We start from the raw sequence: 13,477 nt of genomic DNA on the forward strand, positions 1-13,477 counted from the left end.
GAGGCAGAACGGAGCTGTTTTAATGCAATCAATAACTGAAGATTTATTTTTCGAACCCATTTCTTTGACAATTGCACCTGTTTTGGTCCTTGCACTTGAGTATTTCTTAGCGATTTCACTATCGGGGAAACATTTTTCTAAATAAATTAAAGCTGCAGCGTGATCCGATGCATTCAGTGGCAGGTTGTGCTTCAGCAAAAAGGCAGAGAACAGACATTTTGCATTAATAACCTTTTAGTCCTTTGTTTCCGAAGAAAAATATCATTTTTCGTTTTTCAAAACAACTCATGTTGTCCTTGTGTTTTTGTGTACGCACGTGTTTGAGAACATCCGCCCTTCCACCATGCGAAATCGAAAAATCGCAATGACAGACATTAAACATCGCAAATTTATTACATTTCCTTGAGGAAATAATGGAAGGAAAGTCAACTGTGTACGATTTTTGAAACGTACACGAGTATTTCACCTTTCACGCAGACATAACAAAAGATGATCTATTTCACCTTTCAGGCAGACATAACAAAAGATGATTATTTCTAAAACTATGTTCCGAAGGCACATATACTCACACAACTCAGGACAAGATGAACGAAATAACTAAAGAACATCCAAATAACAGCCTTGAGCTTGCTTTGTGCTCATTGGCTAATATATGCCAGATGACACACAGTGTAGCTCGATGCCCATTGGAGAACGACATTTCTGGATACGTATGCTCTCACTCACAAAGCAGGAATTCTCATCTGATTCGCAAGGTTTTGTTTTAGATATAATCTAGAGAAAATTCAATTGCTTTCAGATGTCCAAAATCACTTTTTTTTTGTTTGTATAACGAAGTATTAAGCCAAGTTCCATAAAAAATCGTGAGAAATTTTAAGAATAAAAAAAAGTCGGGAGGAATATTTTGTAAATCTGGTTGGCGGGAGAGCGGTCGAAAATCAGGAGTCTCCCGCCTAAATCGGGAGAGTTGGCAACTCTGTTAATCCTTTCCAACACGATACTTCTTAAAGTTAGAATTTCAGGGGAAAAAAATGATATGCAGTCTAATCAGGCCTAGAAAAGTAAACAAGTAATATTTTGTAAAGATAGCACTTATCATTTTAATTTTATGGGTGTGCCCGAGGCAGTTCACTGAATGAATGGAGCTTCGAAAAGTGCGCTGAAGTAAGCATTCCTGGAAAGCACGTAATAGAGTAAAAGATTTTGCCTGCGATTAAAACAAATTATTCTGATTACCATAGCAGATTTAGTATTACTCAAGGTCCACCACAGGGAAGCCTCTACTCTACACTCCTCAGATAATAAAGGAACTTCTTGGTTATATGATGACTACATGCGCATAAACAAAAAAAAGCCCTCCCCGATCCATCTGCAAATTAATTAAAATCAGACAAAATAATCTAATATTATGTCTACAGTTAAGAAAACACTATAAAATGAAATTAAATAATCTTCTACAACTCAAAACTATTAAAATGTACAGCTAATAAAACTTCTTTCAATGAAAGCATGATAAAAAGAGACCTGTTGTAGTGAAAAATCAAGGAGCTAACTGATAAAATTACCCCAACCTTCAGGAAAACACCCCAATTCCTTAGTTGATACCCCCTGCAAAAAAAAAAAAAAAAAAAAAGAAAGAAATGAAACACAGCTGTGCCCCCCCACCTTTCTGTTGTGAATGGGCTCACTATAGAAAATTCTGCAGTGAAACAGCAATACAGTTGTTGGTCTGGTGTTTTAGTGATCCCACTCTGGGTATACCAAATGTTTGTTGTTTGATTTTAGGCAACGTTTCAAGATAAAAACTTAAAACTAATATAGAATAAAGAGATCAGCATACAGCCAAGAAACCAACGAAGAAATTTCTTTGCAAACAATTTGTTTTATATCCAAAAAAAATCTGGATGATTTCTTTGAAAAATGAGAGTCTCTAGAAACTAATCATGGCCGATATGTATGGACTGGTGTGTGTTGCAGTGTCATTTAGTATTAATGAAGACGGTTAAAAGTAACCAGTAGTTACCTATAAAGGCGTTTCCTTTCAATTTTTCTGTATTCTCCCATCTAAGTTAAATATGACCTCAAAAGCTTAACTTACATGATGACATTAAAATGTTAATATTTACATGGCATCTAACTCATATAGCTACAATAATTTAAACAAATATTTACAAAATTGGATATCAATATTAAAATCACAAATTCAGTCTTTCGGGGATCTCAACTACCTGTCCCAATGTGGAAACCACTGTTGCATGACTTCCAATTTCACAGTTACGTATTACACATGCAGTTTACACACAATTGGTTTATCTTCCACCAAAATGAAAACTCTTTTTGAGAAGGTGATAGGATTACAGATAGATACTTTAAAGGTACAAACGTTGAATCGGTCTAAGAATATGTTCATACGTTGTTTGAAGTTTAGCCAGTCTCGTTATAACATATTTGCTTGGTAAGATCTCGGTGATTTTTCCAAGCTGCCCTTCTGCTTAATCTCCTATGGTCTGTCACATCACAACTTGGACTTACATACGTTTGGATTTCTTGTAAAAACATTGCAGGACTCGAACAAGTTCATTGTTAATTCAGAAGTCAAACAACAAAAATCAGAATTATATTTTCAAATTTTCACAGGACTAACTTTGATGGTTTTACCGAAACACAATCCTCAGCTGCAAAAACGCAAATAACGAGATAGGATATAATGATCAGATAAGATAAGAAAGCCTCAACAGAAAGTAAGCTAGTGGTGCCATCTGTTCATGAAACCAGAACTAAAACATAATCTCTTTAAAGGCCGAAGGCAAAGATGGATTGGAATTAGGATGTTTAACTAGAACAGAAAGACTTTTTTAAATGTAAAATGCCTTTAGACAATGCAGTTCTCCAATGGAAGATATTTTTTGAATAATTTTGGCAGCAGAAAAATTGAAAGTGTTATTTTGTGACCAACAATGTTGGGCAACAGAACACTTCTGTGTTTCCTTTTTTCTAACATATGCCTCAAGTTCCTTGACATGGAATTGTAAGGCTCTCTTAGTTTGGCCAATGTAAATTAAACCACACTGACAAGGAATCCTATAAATACCCCAGGAATTCATATCCGGAATGGGACGCTTGAGTATGGAACTCGGAATTTTATTGATGGGAGAATAAACGACCTGAAATTTAAATTTCTGCAAAATATGTGCAACTTTATAGCTAATTGATGGAAAGAAGAGAATGACAACAGAATTTTTATAATCTCCTAAAACAAGAGTAGGCCTTTTAGTGTGTTGAGATGAGAATTTTTTTAACTGCTTGATTAATAATGTTGGGTAAAAGCCCCTGTATGGCTACTGCTTTTAAATAATTTAGTTCTAAATCAAGGGATTGTTTGGAGGAGCAAACTTGAAGAGCACGGAAAACATAGGGATAAAATGAAGCTAACTTTTGTTTAGTTGGATAACATGATTTAAAGTGTGGTGGAAGGTAAATCGATTAAGGTAAACCGTAGTACTGAATTTGGATGTGTAGCGTGTGACCAGAACGTCGACAAATGGAAGAGAATTGCAAGTCTCAAGTTCAAAAGTGAACTCAATAGCAGGATCAATAGAATTCATTGTTGAAAGTTTATTTAAATCATCTTTATTACCTTCAAACAGGGTAAAAGTATCGTTTATGTAGTGAAACCATACCGGGAAGTTTAAAGTTTCAAACAATTTTGATTCATAACAATGCATGTATATATCAGCCAGGATGGGACTGAGGGGGCTTCCCATGGCTAATCCCTCAGTTTGTTTGTAAAATTTATTTTGGAAAACAAAATGTGTTTGTTTCAAACAGAGTTGAGTGAGAGAAATTAGTTCATCAATTCCGATGCAAGAGAAATGAAATTCGCGAAGTCTGGTTTCTAGACATCTTAATGCAACCTCCACTGGAACATTGGTGAATAATGATTTTACATCAAAAGAAATCATGAGTAAATTTCTAGGAGAAATGTTTTTAACCTTTTTTACAAACTCTATTGAATTTTTTTATGGTGTAAATGTTATTGTCTAATAGAGCTGAAAATCTAGAAACTAAATATTTAGCTAATGGATACAAGGCAGTACCTAAATTTGATACAATAGGGCGGAAAGCAATACCACTTTCATGAATTTTGGGAAGAGCATATAATGTGGTACAATTCGCAACAGATGGGATAAGCGAATGTTTTAATTTGCTTGAAATGGTTTGTGAAGATTTGATCGCAGGTTTTATTTTTGACAGGTCCGAATGTGAAGGATCTTTAGGGATTAGATTATATGGTCCTTTGTTTAAGAGTTTAGCGACACCATCAATGTAATTATTCTTATCCATTACGGCTATCTGGCCATCTTGTCGGCCTTTGAAATGATAATATCTGGGTTAGAATGAATTTCGCGCATAGTAGATCTTTCTCTCGCAGTTAGATTTGCTTTCAAAGGTTTATTGAATTTCACGTTATGAGCGATAAGATGCCTAATCATTTCTTTCTGTGAATCTGAAACTTTACTAAACTTGAAAGCCAAAATCTTTGGAATCGAGGATTTACAGGTTTGTGAGAAGTTAAAATTATACTTTAGAATTCTCTCTTGTTCTTCTGATAAACTAACATTAGAAATATTAACTATTTGGCTTAATGTTTACAATGGGAAGATTTTTTGAACTACTTGAACTGGAAGACAGCAAAAAGTTTTCCGAATTTAACAGCAAGGGTGTTTTTATGACAGTTAACTACATTCTCTGTTCGAGAACAAGACTTTTGTTCAAGGGCAGTGAATTTTGGATATGAATTAGTGAGTTCCAGATGAAGCTTATAGAGCTCATGTTCAATTTTGGACAATTGCTGACGTGTATCCCTTATGATGGACCAAAGTAAGGCAAGCTTGCAGTTTAACAGAATTCTTGAAACGCAACTAGAAGCTTTTTGGTTAGATTTGATTTGAATGAAATTGGGGATCAATTTTTTACATTTACCATTAAGTAAAAAGTCAAGATGATTCAGGAATTTTTCCCGTTTCGGGCGTGATTTAGTGAAACGATTAACAGATGAAGGCATGATAAACAATGCAGAAAATCAACCTAAATTAACTAACCAATCACAAAGCACGCACAATACAGCAGAAAAATCCACACTGAAACGACTAGAAGACAAAACGTTTGCAAACAAAATGCATGAAATCAGACAAGCAATGCACAATATCCAAATATGCGAAACACAAACAGAACTTCAAAATTGCAAAAAAGCACTTACCGAAACCCATGCAATCACAAAATGGCAGCCACACCACGTGGAAAAAAGGAAGCAAAAAATAAGCTGTTATCGGCTCCAAAACACATACTAACGCAAGACGACGAAAACCACGTGGAAAAAGAAAGCAAAAAAATAAGCCTGTTTGGGACTTCTATAATTAAGACACAATAACACACCGAACAAATACTAATTCAGAAGTCAACAAAAATCAGCGTTATATTTTCAAACTTTCACAGGACTAGTTTCGATGGTTTTACCGAACCACCATCCTCATCTTCAAAAATGGAAATGAACGAGATAGAATATAATGATCAAATAAGATAAGAAAGCCTCGAAAGAAAATAAGCTAGTGGCGCCATCTGTTCATGAAACCATACATAAAACCTAATTTCTTTAAAGGCCAAAGGGAAAAAAGGTGGACTGGAATTAGGATCGTTAACTAGAACAGAAAGCTTTTTTTGAATGTGAAATGCCTCTAGAAAATCCAGTTCTCCAATGGAAGATGTATTTTCAATAATTTTGGCAGCAGAAAAATTGAAAGTGTGATTTTCGGACCAACAACGTTGGGCAACAGAAGACTACTGTGTTTCCTTTTTTCTAACATATGCCTCATGTTTCTTGACGCAAAATTTTAAGGCTCTCTTAATTTGGCCATTGTAAATTAAACCACACTGGCAAGGAATCCTATAAATACCCCAGGAATTAATATCCGGAATGCTTGAGTATGGAACTTGGAATTTTATTGATGGGAGAATAAACGATCTGAAATTTAAATTTCTGCAAAATATGTGCAACTGTATAGCTAATTGATGGAAAGAAGGGAATGACAACTGCATTTTTATAATCTCCTAAAACAAGAGTGTGCCTTTTAGTGTGTTGAGATGAGAATTTTTTAACTGCTTAATTAATAATATTGGATGAAAAGCCCTGCCTTCATGTCATCCGTATAAACAAAAGTTAGCTTTAATTTATTCCTGTTTTCCGTGCTCTTCAAGTTTGCTCCTCCAAACTATCGCTTGATGATGAACTAAATTATTTAAAAGCAATAGCTATTGACAGGGCCATTTCCCGCAACATTATTAATCAAGCAGTTAAAAAATTCTCATCTCAACTACTAAAAGGCACACTCTTGTTTTAGGAGATTATAAAAATTCTGTTTTCATTCCATCAATTAGCTAAAGTTGGGCATATTTTGCAGAAATTTATCTTTTGGGTCGTTTATTTTCCCATCAATAAAATTCCGAGTTCCATACTCAAGGACCTCATTCCGGATATGAATTCCTGGGGTATTTATAGGATTCATTGCCATTGTTGGTTTAATTTACATTGGCCAAACTAAGAGAGCCGTAAAATTTCCTGTCAAGGAATATGAGGCATATGTTAGAAAAAAGGAAACACGGAAGTCTTCTGTTGCTCAAATTCTGTTGCTCAGCTTGAATTATCTCAATGACTCTGTTTTCAGCTTCTAAAATTTCTTGAGTCGAGGTGGCCATTCTTCCGTGCATGTTTTGAGATGCGACAGTTTTTAAAAACTTAATCTAGACAATGTGATTATCAATTTTGCTATAATCTGAAAAATAACAGTTTTACGAAATGTACAGGCACGGTAAGATGGCTTCACTGCAAAACAGTTTTAAGGTTGTCATAAAATAGCAAGGGAAGGAAGGGTTGCCACATTTGGTGACAAAACTGGCGATATACCATGGACGGGTGAAGAATCTTTTGGAACGAATTCTTACCGGTTTAGCCCAGAATGTTCTCGAACACAAGCCGAAAGCTATACACACACAAGCCCTGCTGGTCCACAGTCAGTGGGTGTGCCTCGTCGAGAGGGCGAGTCAGAGAGTGCCTCACATACAGTGTGAAATAGGTTATCAGTCCACGCAGAGTTGATCGATTTGACAGCCGGCCAGCGAGTGCCAAGTGGGTCGTCGAGTGCATTGAAGAGTCTCTTAGCGCATCGCATTTAGTGCATCGTCAAGAGAATATGTTAAGCTCCGGGAACGACTGAACCGAAGAGTCGGGAGCTGTGCTCTGTGTGTCGTCGAGTGCAGCGCAAGTTGCACGTGGTCTCGAGAGTACGTGGAGTTCCGAGAATGACGAAGCAGAGTCGGGAGCTGCGCTCTGGTGCTTTGCAGTGAAGCTGTCTCCACCATTATTGCCTGACAGTGTGAAGGCTGAGTCGCTGAACATGTCAGCATTTTTATAACAGTTTGACGACTGTAAAAGTGATTTTGGAGCTATCTGATTAATATTGGTAAATCAAGTGTGTTTTGATACTTTATCAAGTGTCGTCGTTATACACTCCAAATCTACGAACCCTATACGAACGTGAAGGGAGAAAATAACATAACAACTGGTGTAAGGAAAAAAAAAACGTAACAATAGTAATACCAACTATTGGTATTACTATATGAATTTGCTGTCATCATACAATTTGTAACTGATGATGAGGTCATAGACCTCTTTCACTCTAGCAATTTCTTCGTGCATATCAAAATTGCATTTGATAATTTTCATGACAGAAATATAAGCAGTGGGACCCTTCCCACTATTCCAATTTTAGCAAATATTATGTTGAACAACCTCTACTAGGTAAATTAACTGGGTTTCTTATACCAGGTATATGATTCCAAGTCTCCCTGACAATTAAATCTCTGATTTCTTTAACTCGAATTTATTCTGAATACGAAAATTCCCCATGCTTCTTCTCTAGTGATTCATGCTGAAATGATAGAAGAGTGTGTTCAAAGACAAAGTTCATCGTATTTTAGTTCAGCTAGCACAGAAACTGACAGAAGAGACATAATAGTGACAGCAAGTAATTCAAATCTTGCACTGATACATCTTTTCCTGCAGGGACAACTCAGCTTCTGGCACATAAATTATTGCTCTGGCCTTGTGCCTTGTGTTATTACTACCTAAAGACCACCATCAATGTTTGCACAATTACATTTGGAGATACCAACACATTGCCAAGCATTTGATCATTTTTTAGAGTACTAGTATATCTTTTTTAGGAAGATTAACAAATGGTTTGGGGCAAATACTTCCCATATAGCAAAATATGATGTATCTTACCACAACATAAGCATCTAACCTTCAAATTACACTGGTAGACAAAGAAACATCAGCGAGATTTTTCTACAAAATTCTTTCTTTTAGTGCCATCTTTCTAATTCTAATAGTCTTTAGAACCGTGAAAGTCTGAACAAAATATGCATTGTTTCTGTCATGGGGAAGTTAAAAGAGCAGCTGCACTTAGAACCTGCACAGCATTCCCATATTTGAGTTTATTACCAGTTTTTGTTACTGTTGTCGTATACAAATTATGTGGAACAATGGTTGGCAAAGCCTACTCCAAAAAAGGTCGGACTTCTAATTTTCCACCTCAATTTTGAGGGACAGCATCCCATGGAATATCCGGGGATCTCTCTCCTTTCTCCCCTTCTACCAAACCACACAACAGGACTTTCAGCTTGCCATATATTAAGAGTGTCCCCATGCCGCAAAGACACTATACATTTACAAGCATTCATGTCTTTTCCATGTCTACCTTTTGATATATAGATGCAATTTAAATCTTATGTCACAATACATTACATATATATGTATGTATGTATATATATAGAATTTTATGTGGTACATGTGGTACAGAAATAGTTTCAGCATATTTAAAGTGATATCACGAGAAACAATTACATGCTCCACATGCAAAAAGGGAAAAAAAGATTATTATATTGTTGCATTCTATAGGTTCACAGATTTGGAGTGATTTATGATAACACTTGATAAAAAAATCAAAACACAATTTATTCGTCAGTATTACACAGCAGAATTCAAATAGCACCTTTACAGTCATTGAAAACCTACGATAAATACGTTGAAAGAATCAGCAACACAGCCTTCAGGCTATCGGGCTATAACAGTGAAGATAGCTTCACAGCAAAACACTAAAGTACAGCTCCCGACTCAGAGCTCAAGGCACTACTACTGAACTCAATGTACTCTCGATACTCTCCACGATACACTCCTACTCTGCATACAAGCAAGTTTTATATAGTTTTTGACCTGCCTTCGGGAACATACTGAGGTAAACCAGTAAGAATTCCTTCTAGAATGTTCTCTCTTCATCTATGGCATATCGCTAATTTTGTCACCAAATAGGCGATTTCGTGTCAAACATCTGGCAACACATCCAGGAAAACAGTTTATTCATCAGTATTAGACAGGAGAGCTCCATTTACAGTTGTTGAAAAACTACAATAAACATGCTGAAACAATCAGCAACACAGCCTCAAACTATAATGGTGAAGACAGCTTCACGGCAAAACACTAAAGTGCAGCTCCTGACTCTGAGCTCAAGACACTACTACTGAACTCGAGTACTCTCGATACCCTCTCTGATACACTTCTACTCTCCGTAAAAGTAGTATTTATATAGCTTTTGGCCTGTCTTCGAGAACACTCTGGGGTAAACTGGTAAGAATTTGTTCTAGAATGTTCTCGCTTTGTCTACGGCATATCATCGATTCTGTCACCAAACTGGTGATTTTGTGCCAAATCTGGCAACCCAGCCAAGCGGGTTTAGGGTTGCCAGAAAACTTAAAGCTATCTTACCGCAGCTGGGCACTTTGCAACAATATATTAGAGAACTTGGAATGGATACATCTTGCATTTACATGTCAGTTCATAACAAAATGTCAACTGACTCTATAGCAATACGTATGATGTACCTGTCTTACCTAATTACAGAGAAGAGGAAAGGGTTTAAACATAATATAACAATTTTTGCATCAGTTGATATCACAAAGGGGGAAAACTTAAATATCATAACTATCTAAACAGTTACATACCTTTTTCTTCCTTTACTTTTAAAATCTTTTGTGTTTCAGAAATTACCTTTGTCACTAAGGATGTTCTAACCATATTTCTTTGCAACTTAAACATAAACACTACACTTTTAATTTATTGATAATTCTTTTATATTCTTAAGCTGTTTAAACTGCTATACAATTCTTTCCCACATTGGAACTGCAGACAGTGTAATGGTCGCCCAGATGGTACAGTGGATAGGGAAGCATACTGCGATACCGAAGGACCCGGGTTCGAATCCCGGAGAAGACATAGATGTTTTTAAATGCATAGTGTCTGTGCGTCATGGGGGCACTCCAAATGTGCGGCAAGCTGAAAATCCTCTCGCATGCTTTAATGGAAGGGAAAAGGGGTTAGAAGACCCCCGGACCACCACCCCAGGGTGCTCTACCTCGAAATTGGGATAGTAAACAGAAGTCCAGCCTCTTTTTGGAGCAGGCTCCGGCAACTAATCTTCCATGTAATATGAACATAACAGCAACTGCACTGCTTAAAAAGAACTTGGAACAAAATTTGCTTTTTGCTAAAAATTCTTCCCAAGCAGCACCACGCCAAAAAAATAAAAAGCAGTATTGATAGATAACAGAAGATAAATCTCACATGAGAAAGTAAGATGCTAAAATCTGTTACTAACTCTAAATTAAACATTAGGAGTTCTACAGAATCCCGCCCTTGAGTATTTTGACATATGAGCTCAGAAAATAGAATTTCTAACCATTACATTAAAAGTTAGTGTTTAAAAAAATCTGGGAAAAAAGGCATCTTAAATTTGCAGAATTAGAAAAAATAAAACTGAAATATAAAAAATTATGACAAGTAAGATCATCAATAAATCAGCAAACAAATCAATAAATAACAATGAAATGCATATTGAGTGTACATTTAAAAAATATAAAATATGGAACATACACATACCGATACCCGGAACAGCTTTTCAATCTTTTTGTACATTACAGTTTTTTTCTTTACTTTATCAAGTGCACTCTCTTCCACAGCGTAAAATTTCTCTTTACCTTCAAATGGAAACATTCTTCGTGCAACAGTCCATCCTCTCATTGCTGCCTTCCCGAAATACTGAACATGGTAAAGAGTTTTTTCCTTTCCATTTTTCCCTAGTGAATGAAAACCAATTTTAAAACACACAATATACATTTATCATCACTAGCTCATGAGTTACGTTTTGCATAGGACATGGGTAAAATTGCAATGTTAATAAGCATACATTTTAAATATTTTGAATCCTCTCAACATGACCACCTATGAGAATAAACAATATTTCTAACATAAATAACTACAGGTTTTGGTAATTATAAAATAAGAGGTCCCCAAAGTCTTTACCCCAATTCAAAGTGTTATAGACTGAAAACACATTTGAAAGAAATGCCTACAGTTCAAAAGACAATGTGTTCAAATTTAATTTGGCAATGAAGATTTTTTAACAATAAAATTCCTCAATGCTGGACTGGCTGAAATAGGCCTAGAGATTCAGCACTTCACCTTTAGGCAGCTCATTCCTCTGATGTCACAGTATGCAGGTTCTTTTAGCGATTGTTCATAAATAATTTTGTGCAAATGGCTCCTCTTCTGAATACTTTGGATTGAAGACGCACATTATACCAGCAGTAAATTATGTGATGGTAGACATGCTACATAAGATATGCGAAGAGTTTGACTATGGACTTTGTGTGTGCTGTGCAATTGCAAGACTACACTGAACATTTGTAAAAATTTCATTCAAAATTTGATATCCCAATGACCAATTTTCCTTTCAAAATAAATTTGTTTCATTATTTAAAGTCAATACAGTGCTTAAAATGTGATGAAGAAGAGCAACCTGCATTTTCTAAGATTTGATAACCTGACCAAAGCCAAATATATGTTGTGGAAAATATTACGGTCATAGCAACAACTGATTTCTGATGGCAGTTTACAACTGATTTCTAACTCCTTTTTAACTGATGAATCACTTAATGCATACCACCAGTAATGTGGTGATTTAGAATTGATTATAATATTTACCCTATTAAATTTTGAATCTATATTTCTTTACAGAGTTTCAGAAGATATTGTCTTACTGTAACAGACCAACCTATAAATCATCATCATGATCAGTACAAAAAATATTTTTGGCTCAATCAGTAGAACCACAATTTTAAAATTGTGGCAAAATATTTTAGCAAATTTACATAATTGTGGTGGTTTTGATTTTTCCCCCTCTACTGCAGTTTCGTGCAATACTTTTTTAGATTATAGCAGTCGGCAGCAAACTTTTTTTTAAATTATCATTATGTGAAATAGCAAAAATACAACTGAAGCAATTCAGAAATTGAATTTTCTTTATTTCACTTCTGCTTAACAATAAGAGAAATCCAACATTTGTCTTGAAGCAATTACAAATCTAATATAAACTTACTTAAATTTATGAAATAGATTTGTCATATTTATCTATAAGTATTTGCCCGTTACTCAACACTAGCTTCCACAGTACGTAAAATAAGCATAAATAGCTCTTTACATTATTCATAAATTCAATTATGAAAGAGGTTTCAATCAAATGAACTAGCTTCTTGCGTTCTTGTAAATTTTAGCTTACAATATAAAAAATAGCAGTCAACATGGTAAAACTTAAGCATACTTACCAACCAACGACACTCTAAAATCAAGAGATATTTTAAAGAAATCAGGAGAAATTTTCTCAATGACAAAAAGATTTTTAAATCATAAAAATAGAAAATATATTTCTTAATAATGAATTAACTTTAAATATTAACTAATTAATACCTGAAAGTTCAGTTACTTTTTCTTAAATGCACATAATGCAAAAATACTTATAAAAAATCGTTTTATTAATTGTACCTTCTGATAGCAGAAAATTTCTCTAATCATTAAATAACACTTTAACTAGATCAGTAATCACCAACTGCAAAACATGAATTCATGAAATTATGCACTGTAGAATTAGATCAAGTATTATTAGGTTAAGTATTATTGGGTTAGGCATTAGAATTAAGAACATCGAATGATGACAAAACAGTGGGGGGGAAAGAAAAAGAAAAAAACTTGCTAAGGCCCAAAGACAAATTATTCGTTTTTCACAAGATAAACTTGCAATAATCAAAAAATGTGTCACTTGCCAAGCATTTTTCTTATTTTGGGAGAGCTTACATTTTGACATTACATTTGACACTTACATTTTGTACCAGTATTTTGAGAATTGCCAGTTAAATTTTTCGCAGATGCAGAAATTACTCAATTTTTCTCAAATAATTTTCCGATTATTGTAAATTACTTTTAACAGCAGATCTAATTTGCAATAATCGGAAAATGTATCCTTTGTCAAGA

At 35.0% G+C, this 13,477-nt stretch overlaps 1 protein-coding gene across 2 annotated transcripts in view; it reads right to left on the reverse strand.

The window, feature by feature from the left end:
- Positions 1-13,477, reverse strand: part of LOC118184476 (histone-lysine N-methyltransferase NSD3-like) — a 339,671-nt gene that overhangs the window by 227,303 nt on the left and 98,891 nt on the right. The window contains exon 3 of one of the 2 annotated variants that reach the window (XM_085809719.1): positions 11,051-11,247. In XM_085809719.1, coding sequence (XP_085665845.1) covers positions 11,051-11,247 — 197 coding nt within the window. Of the gene's footprint in view, positions 1-11,044; positions 11,248-13,477 lie in introns of both variants that reach the window. The other variant, XM_085809718.1, reaches the window with a different exon arrangement.

The sequence above is a fragment of the Stegodyphus dumicola genome, chromosome X2, assembly GCF_044657685.1.
Source record: "Stegodyphus dumicola isolate Sdum_Otavi_A_Nest chromosome X2, ASM4465768v1".
Taxonomy (NCBI): domain Eukaryota; kingdom Metazoa; phylum Arthropoda; class Arachnida; order Araneae; family Eresidae; genus Stegodyphus; species Stegodyphus dumicola.